The 15000-nt window shown below is 44.7% G+C and overlaps 4 protein-coding genes across 6 annotated transcripts; 2 read left to right on the top strand and 2 right to left on the bottom strand.

Annotated features, from left to right (window-relative positions):
- Positions 1 to 3154: 3154 nt before the first annotated feature.
- On the bottom strand, positions 3155 to 4578 carry LOC108094842 (MIP18 family protein galla-1). The gene is made up of 4 exons (XM_017195644.2): positions 4091 to 4578; positions 3908 to 4020; positions 3438 to 3588; positions 3155 to 3375 (listed from the first exon to the last, which is right to left on the bottom strand). Exons 1-4 carry the CDS (start codon positions 4365 to 4367, stop codon positions 3278 to 3280), a joined length of 639 nt encoding a protein of 212 aa, XP_017051133.1. The 5' UTR covers positions 4368 to 4578; the 3' UTR covers positions 3155 to 3277.
- A 369-nt stretch (positions 4579 to 4947) lies between these two features.
- Positions 4948 to 8411, top strand: LOC108094840 (maternal protein exuperantia). Of its 2 annotated transcripts, XM_017195641.2 has the most exons (5): positions 4948 to 5104; positions 5345 to 5515; positions 5580 to 5732; positions 5847 to 7090; positions 7442 to 8411. In XM_017195641.2, exons 2-4 carry the CDS (start codon positions 5369 to 5371, stop codon positions 7068 to 7070), a joined length of 1524 nt encoding a protein of 507 aa, XP_017051130.1. In that variant the 5' UTR covers positions 4948 to 5104; positions 5345 to 5368; the 3' UTR covers positions 7071 to 7090; positions 7442 to 8411. The 2 variants fall into 2 exon arrangements, with proteins under 2 accessions (XP_017051130.1, XP_017051131.1); XM_017195642.2 differs by lacking the exon at positions 4948 to 5104 and having other exon boundaries at positions 5219 to 5515; positions 7456 to 8411.
- A 159-nt stretch (positions 8412 to 8570) lies between these two features.
- LOC108094839 (protein fem-1 homolog B) lies at positions 8571 to 13597 on the top strand. 2 transcript variants are annotated; one of them, XM_017195637.2, is made up of 7 exons: positions 10368 to 10493; positions 10583 to 10682; positions 10981 to 11263; positions 11402 to 12144; positions 12211 to 12626; positions 12690 to 12916; positions 12974 to 13597. In XM_017195637.2, the coding sequence occupies exons 1-7, from the start codon at positions 10474 to 10476 to the stop codon at positions 13135 to 13137; spliced, it is 1953 nt and encodes a 650-aa protein (XP_017051126.1). In that variant the 5' UTR covers positions 10368 to 10473; the 3' UTR covers positions 13138 to 13597. The 2 variants fall into 2 exon arrangements, with proteins under 2 accessions (XP_017051125.1, XP_017051126.1); XM_017195636.2 differs by lacking the exons at positions 10368 to 10493; positions 10583 to 10682 and adding an exon at positions 8571 to 8923.
- A 52-nt stretch (positions 13598 to 13649) lies between these two features.
- LOC108094844 lies at positions 13650 to 14945 on the bottom strand. Its single transcript, XM_017195647.2, has 3 exons — positions 14276 to 14945; positions 13798 to 14016; positions 13650 to 13744 (listed from the first exon to the last, which is right to left on the bottom strand). Exons 1-3 carry the CDS (start codon positions 14535 to 14537, stop codon positions 13650 to 13652), a joined length of 576 nt encoding a protein of 191 aa, XP_017051136.2. The 5' UTR covers positions 14538 to 14945.
- Between the last annotated feature and the right edge of the window lie 55 nt (positions 14946 to 15000).

A 15000-nucleotide genomic window follows, 5' to 3' on the forward strand; every position in this document is an offset into this window, starting at 1 on the left:
ACAAAAGGTGCTTCTTGTTTATGCATATGTTTTGTTTTGTGTGTCGTGTGAAAAGCTACGGGCAAAACTCTTTAACAGTATTCAACAACTGTCAAAACCAAAAACATTGTGGAACAATTGCAAACCTATAAAAAATATTATCAATTTCGTGCAAAAATAAGCATTATAAACTCAAGTTCACTTTGAAACTGCAATTTTTATTACATCAATTAAACGATGTGGTTATGTTTTGTGGCCTAGAGGCACAACCGAAAATCAAAGGGTTAAGTAATCCGCTCCCAAGAGGCAGCAGAGAGACAAAATGGGTTTCCCGGCAACTCATAAGGTTGGCACATTTTACGTACAAAATAAATGGCGAGCCGAGTGCAACAGAAATTAATGGTAGTGCAAACAACAAAAGCCCTGTTTCCCCCAACTCTTTCTCCGGCTCAGACAGAGCTCAGTCCGCTGCACTTTGGACCCGTAGTCGGTCTCCGGTTTCCCGGCTCCTCGTGTTCCCGGCTCCCCGATCCCCGATCCCCGAATCCTCCACTTCTCATCCTCATCTGTGTCTCCGCTGATGCGTAAGTTGTCAGTTGCTGAATGGCCAAGTCCGCTTGTCGGTCAGCCTGATTTCATCCCACCTCCTCCCTCGTCACCTCACCATCCGGGGAATTCGGCTGCTTTTGGCTCCGGCATGGCTTTTACCACTGACCGGGACTTTGCATAATGCGCATACGCCGGGTAAGCCCGTAGGCAGCTTTGCGCCGTTGAGTGTTACTTCCGGTTTTAAGGAGCTCCGCCTTCCAACTGCTGCGGCCAGCACAATTACAACAATTGGTTGTAATAACGCGAACCGCCAGCCACCTGAAAAAATATAAGCTGAGATTGTGAAGTCGTGGTAACGACCAGGGATTACTCACAGAACTTTACGGAATTAAAATATAATCCTTAGGGATTTAAGGAGACGAATTATTGTCAACATTAAATTTTTGTTTTAAATCATTTAAAATTTCTCAAACATGTTAAAAAACAAACAAGATCAAAAACATGTTCTTTCTTTCTTTCCTTTACTTAAGCCTTTTTAACTTATTACTCTTTTTTATGTATTACTTATAATCTGCAGACTCCGCTTTGAATTATTTAAACATCTGCTTACTCCGATCTCGAAATATAACTATTTTAGGACTACTAATGAGACCCGCACAGAACAAATATGCCCTCGCTTTTGACTTTCACAAGCCAAGAACCTAGAGGCAGTTGGAAGTGGGGTCTCATAATGAAATACATGGCATATGCGGAGACCCGGATCAGGCGAACAATGTGTGAATGCAGCTCCACGGCCCGTCGTGGCTCCTGCATCCTGTGCACTCCGTCCGGACTCCGGATCCCCGCCGTCACGACGGCAATCATAATAATGGCACACAATTTAACAGCATTGCATATCGGAAGGAAATCTCGGTGGCCGCAATCTGTGCCTCTCGTCTTCGGGCGGCTGTGACTTGGACCCAGACTCATTGCATTTGCCTACTTATGTACTCAACCCGGAGGGGCGGTGGCCGGTGGCAAGGGGCGTGCCACCGGGGCAATGCAGACCGGTTAAATGGGTCACTTTGACCGCTGCACAAATGACAATTGCCGGTCAGCAAATCCTGGGGAATTGCTGCAGTTGCTGGCCCGGCTTAAATGCATATGCATTAACAAAATAAATTATGTATTTTTCGCACATAAAATTCTGCCGCAGTCTGGTTTCCCAGGAGTATTTCCCTGGAGACTCGACTGAGTCATCACCACGCAGAGCCAAGATTGAAAATTCTGCTGCCTCCCTTCGTCTGCATCTACGTGGTTTTTAAACTGTCACCGCGGCTACCTGGCTAACTGGTTACTAATGAACAGTCCAGGTGACAACGTACAGAGTCTCAATATCTTACTCACCTTCGTTGATGAAAAGGGTGATATCGATTGACCACAAAAGGCTCGGAGCTGGGAAAAAAGCGGGCTATTTATAAGCCTTTTAAGTTTTAAATAAAGGTTTGAAAATTATAAAATTTTATGGTGTTGCGAATCATTAAAACATTAACAAAGAAAATTAATTTAGTTATTTTCTGGTGACAATATATCTCTTATTTTGCACTCTTCAACTTTTTGTTTTAAAAACACCCTTATACCAAATTTCTTATTCATCGTTGCTAAAAAGTAGTCAGCAGCTTGCTTCCAATTACTGCTCTCCTGACGCAGAATCGTCTGAAATCACCGCAATGGAGCAGAGGAAAGGGCGTACCCCGATAGCTTGGTCATGGTCAGCCCGAAGTCACGGCTTCTGGGAGGCTCAAAGTCTCATTTGCCGCGCCGAGCCTCGCCTATTTCTCCGGCCGACGTGTTCTGGCCGTGGTCCGCTTTGATTGCAGTCACCAATTAGCGTAATATTCGCAATATGCTTTTGTCTGCGTATTCATTTTTATTATTTTCCCTTCGCTCTTTGAGACAGCGCCACGCCTAAGGGGCCACGAAGGGGATTGCCCAGTTGCCATCCCGTGCATATTGGCCCGAGTGTCATGGCAAAAAGTTTCCAGCGCCAGATGGTTTTAATTGCTCCTCGGGATGTTTTTTGCATTAGTCTTTGAAAATTAGTTTAGAGCATTTGAGCGCGAGGGCAAGCGACTAATTGATATTGCTTAATATTTATAGCGGAATGTTGGATGGTTGGAGTCGAAGTGCAGTGCAATTTAACAAATGGAAAACCCCGGAAATGCAAATTGGAGCAGAAACAGCGGCAGTCATGGCAACAAAGTGCTCACTGAAACCGGGAGAGTTGCAAAGAAATTAGCCGGAGTCGAATGTGTGTCATGCACTCAACTTAACAGGTGAGTGCCCTGCCCCGCCCCAAACATTGGGGTTCTCGTCGAGCTGATAAATCCGTTCACGTCACGCTCGTTCAACATGGCCGGCCTCCGATCCGATCCGATTCGATTTCGGTTTGAATTCATTCACCCGCCATGACAGCGTTGTGCACACGGTTTTCTTCGGTCGAGTGTCCAGCGGTGATATCGTTTCCGCAGAATGTAAACAATGAGCGTTGTTGAGCCCGAGCGTTATCAGTAAACAAACCGGGGAAAATAGATAGGACGTTAAGCAATCGATATTCAGGTAGAACCACGCCGCCCCAACCCAACGATTAACAGATTTAAAGGGCTTTTAATGCTAAGCACACAGTCCATGACGCAACTTAATGGTATATTTAACCCTAGACATTCTTTACAAAATCCCCTATATACACACAAATCCAGAGGAAAGAGAACTACTCCTCGTCCTTAATGCAATTCTCAACCAGTTCCCTCAGATTGGGGTTCTCCATGGCCGCAGCTATGCGTTCCTTGTCATTGATTTGCTTGTTTACTGGCGGAAAAAACCAATTTAAATTATCATAAATCCAAAAGTGTCTAGAATGTTAAACTCACTTTCCTCCTCCGTTTGATGGGCTCCCTTTTTGATGTAAATGTCTAGTTTAATATTGTGGGGCAGTCCACGTTCCACTTTCACTCGTATACAGAGTCCAATAAGCGTGGCCAGTGAGCAATGAGGTACTGTGGGGTTGAACTCAATACGTACCTAAAATAATTAAAAATACATGAATTAGTGGATTTCATTGATTGATATATCAATAAAAAACATCTGAAACACTTATGTAGAAAAAACTATACTTCTTTTAAAAAAATCTCGACATGTTTGGGCATATCTTTACCTTCCCCTTCTTTTTCAAGGGATAGATAAGCCGTGGTGAAATAAAACTCTTCCTACTGCTAATATTTTAAGTACTTTAGGGCTTATTAGTTAGTCAAAAAAACACAACATAGATTATGAAATAAGTCATAAAGAAAATTTGAGCAGTATCAAGTTTAGAACTTTATAACAAAAAAGAATAACGTACGACTGAGACATTTGAGCGCGTGGGTGGCATCACAAAAATCCCGTCCTCGTAGACGACGTTCAGGTCCTCCAAAGTGCAGGGCTTCTCGGGATCACGAATGCTGCGCAGCAGATCTGATTGGGAAAACGGGGAAACATTACATAATATTGCTACAATTCAAGGTATTATGTGGTGGTAACAAACCGTAGATGGTCTCCTGCAAATCCGTGGCATTCCGATAGCCCAGTTCGTGGGGCAGTGCGTCCTCACCGAAGGCGATCGCCTCATCATCCATCGACATTTGGCTTGTTTTGCGCACTAACTCGTCGGCGTTCTGGCTGCGACCGCTACTACTGATACCGCTGGTGCCGCTCGTACCGCTCCCACTCCCACTGTTTCCACCGCACGACGACGTCACTGTTGCGCCAGAATTGACGCCGCCGTCCGATTCGGAGAGCTTGCGTTTTATGTAGGACAGCATGTTTGGCACCTTCTTTGTTGGTGTTATCTCGCTGATTTTATCTTTACCGTGGTTTGTGCTCGTGCGAGGCTAATCAGTAAAGCATAATTCCTTCACCTACACTTTATTAATCTACGTTTTCTCGTTTTTGTTTAAATTATAGAAATAACCAAACGCGGCAGCTGACTTTTGTTTGTGTGACGACCAGGGCTGCGCAGTAACAGCTGGCCTTTAATTCCCATAGTGTGCCAGCCCTGGCCTATGGGTGGCATCTCTGTGCGGGCTTAAACATTTTAAATTTGGCAACACTGTTTCTCTTATCAATTTGCCTCTGCGCTTTTTGCTTAATTTTTTTGTTGGCATAAAAGTTTTGCCGGTTAATTATTAACATATATTAATAAACCCAGAAAGTTGTAAATTATATAAATTATTTTTTTAATTAAAAAATTGTTGTAGAGCTGCACGGTGGGCATTATACCATTATGACCCCAACTGCACCCGCTTCGCCCATTGTACTTAAGTAAAAATCCTCATTTAGCAGGCTGTGCATTTTGACAAATTTCTCGAATTTTTCAGCCCGTCTGGTGCATCAACAAATAATTCATTTCGTTTTAGTTAGTCGTACGATTTGTTTCTTATTTGTGAAAGCTCGTCGAACGGAAGCAAATCTCGCTTTACCCTTTTGAAAAACAAAGGAAAAAGTTCGTAAAAAGCGAAAGAGCCCATCGAAATTAACACGAAAAAGGAGTTCAATAAAGGTTAGTGCAATAAGGAAGTGCTGAAAGTGAAGTGTGGTGAAAAAGATCTAAAAGAAAATGGCGTTCCTGGAAGGAATCCGTTAGTTTCCTGGAATATCAGCTTAATTCAATGCTTGAAGCCAGTCACTTCGTGGACAAAATCGAAAACAAGCGGATCGCGTTTGAGAAGCGAAAATTTTTCTTTAAAAAAAAGTTATTGGAGTGAGCTGATATTTTGTTGTACTTCTACAATATTTCTAGATTGCTTCGCTCAAATCACTAAAAATGGTTGCCGAAAATATCGATGCTGGAGTGGCCATTGCCGCTGCCGATCAGTCCTCGTCTGTGGTTGCCAAGGACGAACTTCCAGCCGGCAATTATATCCTGGTGGGCGTGGACATAGACACCACTGGACGTCGTCTTATTGATGAGGTTAGCTGGCATTCTTTAAGATAACTTTAGTTCGGACCTAACCCTACTTTCGATATGTCCGTAGATTGTCCAGCTGGCCGCCTACACTCCCACCGATCACTTTGAGCAGTACATCATGCCCTACATGAATCTAAATCCAGCTGCGCGACAGCGCCATCAAGTTCGTGTTATTTCGATTGGTTTTTATCGTATGCTGAAGTCGATGCAGACCTACAAGGCAAGTCCATTAAATATTGCTATTCCATCAAATATTCTATCGCAGTACTCATCCATTTTTCTTTTGGCCTTGGTATTAACATAATATTATCAAAAAACAAAATAATTCTTTCAGATCATAAAGTCCAAGTCGGAGATCGCTGCCCTAAAGGACTTCCTCAACTGGCTTGAGCAGCTGAAGGCCAAGGCGGGATCTGGTTCGGACGGGATTGTGTTGCTCTACCACGAGGAGCGCAAGTTTATTCCCTACATGATCTTGGAGTCGCTGAAGAAGTACGGCCTGCTGGAACGCTTCACCAAGTCGGTGAAGTCCTTTGCCAATAGCCTTCATCTCGCCAAGGCCTCAATAGGCGACACCAACATCAAGCACTATAGTCTGCGTAAGCTCTCCAAGATCCTCTCCAAAAAGGAGGACGGTGCCGCTCCAACATCGAGCTCGCCATCTGGATCGACATCCGGTAGCGACAGTACCGTGCTCGAGGGCAATGCTGATAAGCAATCGCCCAAGAATGGCATCCAAGATGGACGGGACCAGTTCGACGGCAACGCCAGTGTTCGGGCCAAATTGGCCTTCAACGTGGCCCTCCAGCTGAGCAACTCTGACCGCAAACCGGAGCCGGAATCGTCGCAGGCGCTGGACAACATGTTCACAGCGCTGAAGCCGTTCGCCAAAACGGTAGCATCTGATGTCCGCGAGCTGGATACACAAAACGAGAACCTGGAACGCCAGAACTCGTTCCGTCCCGTGTTCCTTAACTACTTTAAGACCACTTTGTACCATCGCGTGCGTGCCGTCAAGTTCCGCATTGTTCTAGCCGAGAACGGATTCGACTTGAATGCTTTAAGTGCCATTTGGGCGGACAAGCGCACTGAGGGCCTGGACATGGCCCTGCAGTCGATCGGGACTATGAAAAACGAGGACAAGGCCGAGTTGCTCGAACTCCTGGACAGCTATTTCGATCCCAACAAGACCACAATCAAGCCAGTGGTCAAGTTAAACAACAACCGGCGCCGTAATCGCCGCAGCACCGGTCAGTCGGTTCGCAACGGAGGAGCGGCCAGTTCGCGATCCGCCAGTACAGAGTTCGGAGCCGGGGGAGATAAATCCCAGAGCGTGTCCTCGGTGCCTGACTCGACCACCAAGACGCCATCGCCCAACAAAACGCATTCGCGCCCACAGCGCAAGCGTAACTCGCGACACAGCTTGGGCGCCAACACCAACGGACTACCGGTGGCGGATACCTCCTCCGCAAAAGTGGAACTCAACAACACGGCTCCACCTGCCGTGTTGGTGTCCCCACCATCGCCGACCCCGATAGCCATCGCAGCCTCCAACTAAACTTCTGGTGGAACCGAAAAGTAAATACCTTATTGAGATACCTCGGCTATTTGTTATGTAGACCAAGTAGTTAACGAGGGCTTGTCTCTCGGGTAGTTTGTTAATTAATTTTATGAATTTCTTACGCTTGCTTGTATTTTTATTGAATTTTTATATAAAAACGCAATGGAAAATTGAATACCAACCAAAATTTAAATGGTATAGGAAATCACATATCCTTTTTACTAATTGTAAACTAAATGCAGCTTTGCTTTTTTATCTTTTCAAGCTTTTGCTTAACATTTTAACGTAGATTGGTTCATATGCAACGATATGTACCTTAAATTGAGTAGATAATTGGTATTTGCTAAATTAAAAGGATTATTCGTAAGTCTTCCCATTTTAGTAAAATCAGAAACAAGGAAATGGAAATGAGAGGGGGATGGAGAAAAACAATATGCGAACTTTTTTCCTTTTTGAAGAACTAGCACAGATTAGAAACAACCTCAAAATTCTAGTGGAAGCCAAATTTCCAGTGCACACTAACCCACCCACGCAAGCACGAATGCAAACGCATAACACTCACGAGCACGTTGGTGAATAGAAACAGTTAGTTAACCGTTACCGTGAATGTGACCGTGACGTGAACTGTAACAGTTGAATAGTGATGATACAGCTTGACCGTTTTCAAACGAGTGATCTGTAAATCGAGACGTTGAGAACCCACAATATGCTGCGCCCTCTGTAAACACACGAGACCAGATATCGATACTTTGGAGCAACATGCTTGTATATATGTATATTAAGAACGGATCGTACGATTATGAGAATGATGGAGAAGAAGAAAATTAACCCTTGAGCATAATGATTGTACAGAAAATAATGACCGCAGCAGCGTTTAGGCATAGTTTTCCAGGCATACCGATAAGCATGATGTCGTACCAGGACGGGCGATTGGAAAAATATGATCTAAGAAACGCCTCGATGAAAATTTTGCATTGGACAGGCCTCACGAACACACTCAGAATCTACATATAAACAGTATTAGGCCTGGGCCAATGTTGAAAACTTTCACATTTTAAGCTAAGTACTCCGAACATGTAGAAGCAACAACTGACCCTACCCACACACGCACGACGGCAACTCAAAATGCGAAAACACGCAGTCACGACACTTACATAACACATTAAGAAGAATAACAGAATAATGGATGAAGAAGGAAACTACAGCTGAATTCCCAATGCATGTCAACACTTCAGTGCTTCAAGCTGTATTTCATAAATGTTCAGGATTGCATTCGTTTAAAATCCAAGAGCAAATGTGATATCTTAATAAATGCGTGAATAAACGACTATAATGTAACTAGCATTTAGTTTTATGTTATCAGGTAATCGGTTTCCATTCTTAGTTATCCAGTGTATTTCGAATTCAGCCGCAAGCAACAAGTGCAACTATCGCATGGGCACTGCTTGCCCCTTCGCAGGTCCATCGCTAAGTGTGAACGTACGCGCGCCTGGAAAGAGTATTACCGTTCGGCTGTCAGTGGATCGTTTCCATTCCTGGTGATCACTAGTGCAATATCTTTAATAATCTCGGCCAGAATGGAGGTCGATCCGGAAGAAGAGGCTCGCGACGACGCGCACACGTCTATTTACGACGGTTATCCGCCGGATTTCGGCTACTTCAACATGGCCCACGGAATGCTGGTTGAGATCTCCGAGGAGATCCGGGCCAAGTTTCCGCAGGAGCCTCGCCTACGGTTTGCCCAACTGAACAGTCTTTACTTGGCGGCCCGCCATGGCCAGATGTTGAGTTTCGTCGAGATTTTGAACACAGTTAGCTGCAGGGCGGTGCAGGCCCACCTGGTCAATACAGTGAGTACCCGATGGCACGAACAAGCCGATGGTGGAACACCTTTTTGCGTAATTGCCTGAATTTACTACTGCGTCATTAATGAAAATCGCCGCTGAACATATACGTATTATTTGGTTTATATGTAAAACAAAGTCTGCTGCCGCATAGAGCGCTTTTATACGCTCCATTGCTGGTTTTTGCTTTCGGTATTTACTTGGTTTGTCATTGTTTATGAGAGAGAACGAGTGAGCGAAGGAGAGAGAAAAACATGCTGTTTCCATTGTACAGAGAACACTTGCTGAACAAGAACATTTAATGTTTATTTTTTTGGAAATTAATTCGTGAACTTACTGCCCTTTCTTATCATAGGTTCGTTAAAGAATCGTTTATACAATCAGCGCGATAAAGACTATTAAAATTTCATTAAAAAAAATTTGGTCTTCATGTTTCTTGTGTTTACATTTTGGATAACAGCTCGGTGAGCTGTTGTCTAACTTTTTTTCTGTCAAAAAAACAACAACCTAATTCTTAGGCAACCCATAGTATTTGCCGCAAATTTTCGAAATTAATGACCCAACAATTCAGTTCAAAACCCTATTTAAGGCACCGAAAGTCACTGTCACAGTCACAATCAATTGGATATCAAGGGGATGACACTCGGGCCATCTTTAACCAATTACTCAGCGGTGGCGTGGCTCTCTGGACACGGAATTGGCCAGTTGCCAGATCGAATGCTTTGCAGTTTCCTGAAATCTTAAATGTGAAACGTGCGTTTATTAATTTGTTTATTAACAACAAATTTTCGACACCTTTTCTGCTACGTCGTAATCTAATCGAACTTTGTTGAACAATTATAAGTCTCATAAATAATGCATCAAAGTATTTTTGTAGTTTTTGTAGATGTTGAATGTCGCCTTCAGATTTTTAATCAGAAGATGTAGCCTTTAAACCTGTTATAACGTTTTGACCAAGTTCTACTTGAGTCACTTCATGTTCGTTAGGTTCATTTAAGCCAAGACTCAGGAAGAGATCCTCGAGATCGAGGAATGCTTTGATTATGGCTTAAAACCATATAGCTACAATAGTACCAAAATACTTTTCTTGGAAAATGCGCTCTAGTTTTGATTTGCAGGGATCCGCAAAGAAAATAATGTTTCTATAGCTACGTTTTTCTTTTAGTTTTTCTTATTTCAAAATATCAATTAGTATAAACATTTGTTTTTCGTGTAGAACTGCAGTTGACTTTCTTTCACACCCCCTATTTTGTGGCTCTCTCTCGCTCTCCTTAAGTGAGGATGGCTCACAGGAATGCAGGCGAACAGCTGCGGGCGGTAAACAAACCCTCAAGGACCTCTCTCCGCCAACAGCTGTTTGGCCCTGCGCAGTTTCGCTCCCTCTCGATGGTATTCGTTTCGATTTAACCCCCAAAAACGGCTGCGTATGCAAACTTAGGGTTGAGAATGGGAATCGTGAGCCTGGCGAAGTTTTATCGAGTTTTTCGGTGCTCGCCTCGCCCTAAGGACCTACACGGTGTCCAGACAGCTGCCAGTTGAAATTCAGATTCCAGGCCATGCACGCGGAGCTGTATCGGTAATAGATGGGTTTTTCCCAAGCTCCAGCTACATAGATAAACCTCCACACCCAACCGCTTTTCCCTTTTCGGAACTATGTAATTGCAGCACTCGCAAGCGCTGGTATGAGTCCGCCTGGCCAGGAGCCGGATTTTGGCGAGGAGCTAACGACACGCTGCCCGTGACCAACTACATCACGTATCCGGCGGTGAGTGAGTGTCCCTGGCCAGCGCCAGCAGTTTCTTGACCCAGATGGCAGCTATTTCCGTGGCACAACGCAATAACCAAGTTTATGGACTTTGGCATGGATGCTGTTTTGCCCGATTTTACGCCCATGTAAAGCGAACAAAGAAAGCATTCTCGTTTCTCCCAGAGATCTTTCTTATACCTTACATTTATCACTTGCGACGCACTATTTTCGTCCCACCTTGACTGTGAAACGGCTGCGCACGCACATCACGTCTTTTGAGTTTTTCTAATGTTCTACTTTCTATATTCTTCCCCAGAATTTCGATCAGCCAGATGGACAATCGCTAACCCCGCTAACCATGGCCGCAATGTCGGGCAATGTGAAATTTGTCAAAACCCTGCTGTCTCACTACGACGTGGATTTGGAACGAGAGTGCAATGTCATCTTCGACGGAATGGTCGTCTACGGTGCAACCGCCCTGTGGGTGGCTGCCGGAATGGGTCACTTGCAGATTGTCAAAATGCTCGTCCAGGCGGGGGCGGCCATCAATCACAACACCAAGGCGCAGTCGTCGCCGCTGAGAGCAGCATGCTACGAGGGTGAGAATCGATCGGCCTTTATGTGTATTTAATGTATTGCAATGAGAAGTTTAAATGAACTAATTGTAAATGATTCAAGCTGTTAATAGCTTAATTCCTAAATATGAAACCACTTTATAAACAACAATACTCTTCCAGGTCGATTAGACATCGTTGAATTCCTTATTGATAACGGAGCTGACGTCAATGCTACGAATTTGTTTAACAATAACACGCTAATGATTGCCGCCTACAAGGGTCACCACTTGGTGGTAAACACCCTCCTTCAAAATGGATCGAGAGCCAACGATCAAGCTCTGTGTGGAGCCACTGCCTTGCACTATGCGGCGGAGAGCGGTCACCTGGATGTGGTGGTGGCTCTGCTGGACCACGGAGCCACTCTTAAGAAGAACGAACTGGGCATCACACCCGCCTTGCAGGCAGCCGAACGGCTTCACGAGGATGTCGTCGAGGCGTTCATTCAACGACCGGGTCTGATGAGCTTAGAGGAGCAGATCACTGCCTTGGAGTTGATGGGAGCCACTTACGCAAATGACAAAACCAAGTACGATGTGAATAAGGCGTACAGCTATCTGCTGAGAGCCATGCAGATGCGGTACAGCAATCCACGTGGTGTGATCCGCAAGAAAGTTCAGCCTACGGTGCCTGCCTACGACAATTGGTTTGAGACTGAAAATCTGCCCGAACTGTATGCCATTAAGCTGAACCACCACTCCATCCACATGGAGTCGCTGGCCATAAGGGAACGCATACTGGGCCGCAATAATCCGGAGCTGCCTCAGGCCATCATCTATCGGGGAGCTGTGATGGCCGATCAGGGAAGGTTCTACCCCTGCCAGGACCTTTGGAACTACGCCATAGATCTACGAATGATGAATAATGTGAGTTTGACATTCATGTTAAATGAAATAAGAGTATATCCTTATTCTTTATTTTATGTTTTTTAGGTTTCGGTGGATCGCGATCTCTTACGTTTTGCCCAGCTTTTCGCTCAGATTCTGCGGGTAGAGAACCACAACCTGAGGTTGGATCACGTTCTCCCCGTTTTGGCCAAGTGCCAGCAGGAGATCGAGAACAATAAGTTCAAAATAAAGGAAGCCAAGCCCAACACTTGCCCTAGTTTGTGGCAGGACCAAAATAATCAAAATTGCATTACTGCTCTCTATCTTATAAAGATAGTAACTCACTTGGCGCGAGGCAGGAAGGACCAGAGCATCAACGAGGATCAAATTCAGCAGCTATTTCTGGTGGTGCGCAAGTTCATACAGAATGACACTCGACTGCAGGATGGGCAGACATTGTTGCACATTGCAGTGAATGGAATAATGCCAGTTGATGAGTTTTACACGAATGAAATGTGCAGGTAGGACTTTGAATGTTTGAGCAAATTGAGATTCTGACACATATATATTTGTTTTTCTTATAGATTCCCTTGTTATGCCACTGCTCTAGTCCTGGTGCACTGCGGCGCTTCTGTGGTTGCCGTAGATGCCGCTCGAAACACCCCGCTTCACATCCTGGTAACAAAGGTGAACACTTCACAGGATCGCCAGGCGGAAATGGCGCGAATTCTTCAGCTGTTTGTGGAGGCTGGCGCCCATTTGGATGCGGTAAACGCGGCTGGTCAGACAGCGGCCACGGCTTGCAAGCTACGTAAGTTAATAAAATATACTCCACTTGACCCTATAAAAACCTTATTTCGTGCTACAGCTGTCTTGGCCAATCGCCTGCATGGTTATCAGAATGCCCACACCAGCCTCAAGTGTCTCGCTGCCCGCACCATTGCAACCAATCGGCTTAACTTCAAGGGTCTGATACCCACGCAACTGGAGGCCTTCATTCAAATGCACAGCGTGCACAAGGTGCTCCCTTAGATTGCCAAAGGCAACAGCCGCAACAAAAGTAATTAAAACTGTGAATACACTGAGCCACGTTGGAACACAATTTATGTATCGATATGTACAAGCTTGGGTGTCTGTCTGTATGTACGAGCTATATCGAATTTAGCGACTTAATTTAGCCAAAAGAATGCAAAGGGAAACGTTTTATTTTTGTACACATTTTATTTAGAATTTTTTTCACTCTTAATTTATTTACAATTACAATCTGTAACAACTGCACACGTGGACTGACTGTTTGTTTGTTATCATTAATCATAATCATAACTATTAATCATACCTATTTATGTAAAATCATTTTGTACATTTTTTATGTAAAACTACTATTATTCGCAGTGCAAGAAGGCGCAGGCCACCTAAGTTGAATCAATCGAATTGATTATCTTTTTTTAGGTGCAAGTCAAATAAAAAATCCAAACAAAATATGTAAATCACAGCTGACCAAGACAAAATATGTATATGTACACTTTGAAATTTGGATACCTAAGCTAGATGTCAGCATCGCTGATCTTGTGGTTGTTGTGGCGCACCTGAGGATACACCTGCGGCTGGCGCATCACCTCCTCGTAAGATGGTGGCGGGGCTTCAATGAAAACTTGTTACTTCTGGAATGTAAAGAAGAATGCCTGAACTTACCATTGATCACGTAGTCCTCATCGTGCATATAGGCAGGATTTATCACCGCATCCGTGGGATAGGTCCGCTCAATTGTCCGCTCCTCCAAAGTGGAACGTTGCGAGCGATGCGAGTAGCGCTGCAGGTTCTCCGTGTTGCGGTGAAAGTTGTCCAAGTAATGATCTTCGCGTTCCACATCATCGTGCTGGAGTTGGATCACATGCACTGAGGGCCGGCGCTCTAAGGGGTAGATAACAATCAGTTTGGTTATTAATGCGTTAATAATGTTATCCGGCTGATAATGCAATAAACTATAAACCGCAATTATTTTGGCTTATCTCGGACCACTTTATCTAATGGCTTTGAATTGAATATCTCGCTAAAGCTAGTTTTGGAATTATGGTGCAATAAATATTATTTGTTTATTAACGATAAGAGTAAAAATAAAATTGCTCCGATTTTTTGTAATGAAGTACCAAGTTCATAAAGAAAAACCTACCAGTATCGGCGATGGCATCAGTGTAGTTTTCGCCAAAGCGAAAGGGAGCGGCCAAGGACTTTTTGCATTTCAGAAACAATACGATCAGTATCCAACCCAGGATGAGGACCAGGTAGACAAATCCCAGCATGCTCATGTGAAGGCCGTTAGTCCGACCCAATTGGGTCTGCGAAGCTGGAACTTTTCCTTGACTGCTCCTAGCGCTCCACTGGGTATGCAAAAATCGATAAATGCTGTCGCGTTGACGGCGTCGACTGGTCATTGTTGTCGCCCGACGGCTGGCACGGAACAACTGACCCAGCTAGCCAGCCAGCCTGAAAGCCAGCAACGCGCTGCCGAGGGACGGTCGCCATATCAGCGGATGGCCACAACAGAAGCACAACTGAAGCGAATGGGAGGTGCCCGCAGGATGGGAGATTGAAGGGCTTTCAGAGTCCGGCTCCATGCTTGTCAACTTTGATTTCTGGATAAGCATTAAAAATTCCCTGAATGTCGATAGATTAACCAATGACTGATTAGCAGCAATATGGAGTACCCTGTATCGAGTGCGGCGTTCGCATGAGGAGTTATTCTCCCCCGGGAGCGTGGGATGTGGCAAGCTATGAGCTCATTTCCATAGAAATTAACTAATTCGGTTGACGGGTCGCCACAACGCATATGTTCGTGCTATACGCGACGTCATGGTTGTGGGGTTAATAGCCCACTTAGCATTATGCGGCCTTTCG

This window comes from Drosophila ficusphila, unplaced genomic scaffold (genome assembly GCF_018152265.1).
Source record: "Drosophila ficusphila isolate 14025-0441.05 unplaced genomic scaffold, ASM1815226v1 contig_414, whole genome shotgun sequence".
Classification (NCBI taxonomy): domain Eukaryota; kingdom Metazoa; phylum Arthropoda; class Insecta; order Diptera; family Drosophilidae; genus Drosophila; species Drosophila ficusphila.

Excerpts from the sequence above, each read along its gene's own strand:
- LOC108094839 (XM_017195636.2), top strand. The coding sequence starts at position 8,651 with ATGGAGGTCGATCCGGAAGAAGAGGCTCGCGACGACGCGCACACGTCT. Across the intron at positions 12,627-12,689 it reads TACACGAATGAAATGTGCAG|ATTCCCTTGTTATGCCACTG; the intron begins GTAGGACTTTGA and ends TTTTTCTTATAG. Across the intron at positions 12,917-12,973 it reads GGCCACGGCTTGCAAGCTAC|CTGTCTTGGCCAATCGCCTG; the intron begins GTAAGTTAATAA and ends TTCGTGCTACAG.
- LOC108094840 (XM_017195641.2), top strand. The coding sequence starts at position 5,369 with ATGGTTGCCGAAAATATCGATGCTGGAGTGGCCATTGCCGCTGCCGAT. Across the intron at positions 5,516-5,579 it reads GACGTCGTCTTATTGATGAG|ATTGTCCAGCTGGCCGCCTA; the intron begins GTTAGCTGGCAT and ends ATATGTCCGTAG. Across the intron at positions 5,733-5,846 it reads AGTCGATGCAGACCTACAAG|ATCATAAAGTCCAAGTCGGA; the intron begins GCAAGTCCATTA and ends TAATTCTTTCAG.
- LOC108094844 (XM_017195647.2), bottom strand. The coding sequence starts at position 14,537 with ATGACCAGTCGACGCCGTCAACGCGACAGCATTTATCGATTTTTGCAT. Across the intron at positions 14,017-14,275 it reads TGATGCCATCGCCGATACTG|AGCGCCGGCCCTCAGTGCAT; the intron begins GTAGGTTTTTCT and ends TCTACCCCTTAG. Across the intron at positions 13,745-13,797 it reads TGAGGACTACGTGATCAATG|CCCCGCCACCATCTTACGAG; the intron begins GTAAGTTCAGGC and ends TTTTCATTGAAG.
- LOC108094842 (XM_017195644.2), bottom strand. The coding sequence starts at position 4,367 with ATGCTGTCCTACATAAAACGCAAGCTCTCCGAATCGGACGGCGGCGTC. Across the intron at positions 3,589-3,907 it reads CGCGCTCAAATGTCTCAGTC|GTACGTATTGAGTTCAACCC; the intron begins GTACGTTATTCT and ends TAATTATTTTAG. Across the intron at positions 3,376-3,437 it reads CCATCAAACGGAGGAGGAAA|TAAACAAGCAAATCAATGAC; the intron begins GTGAGTTTAACA and ends TTTTTCCGCCAG.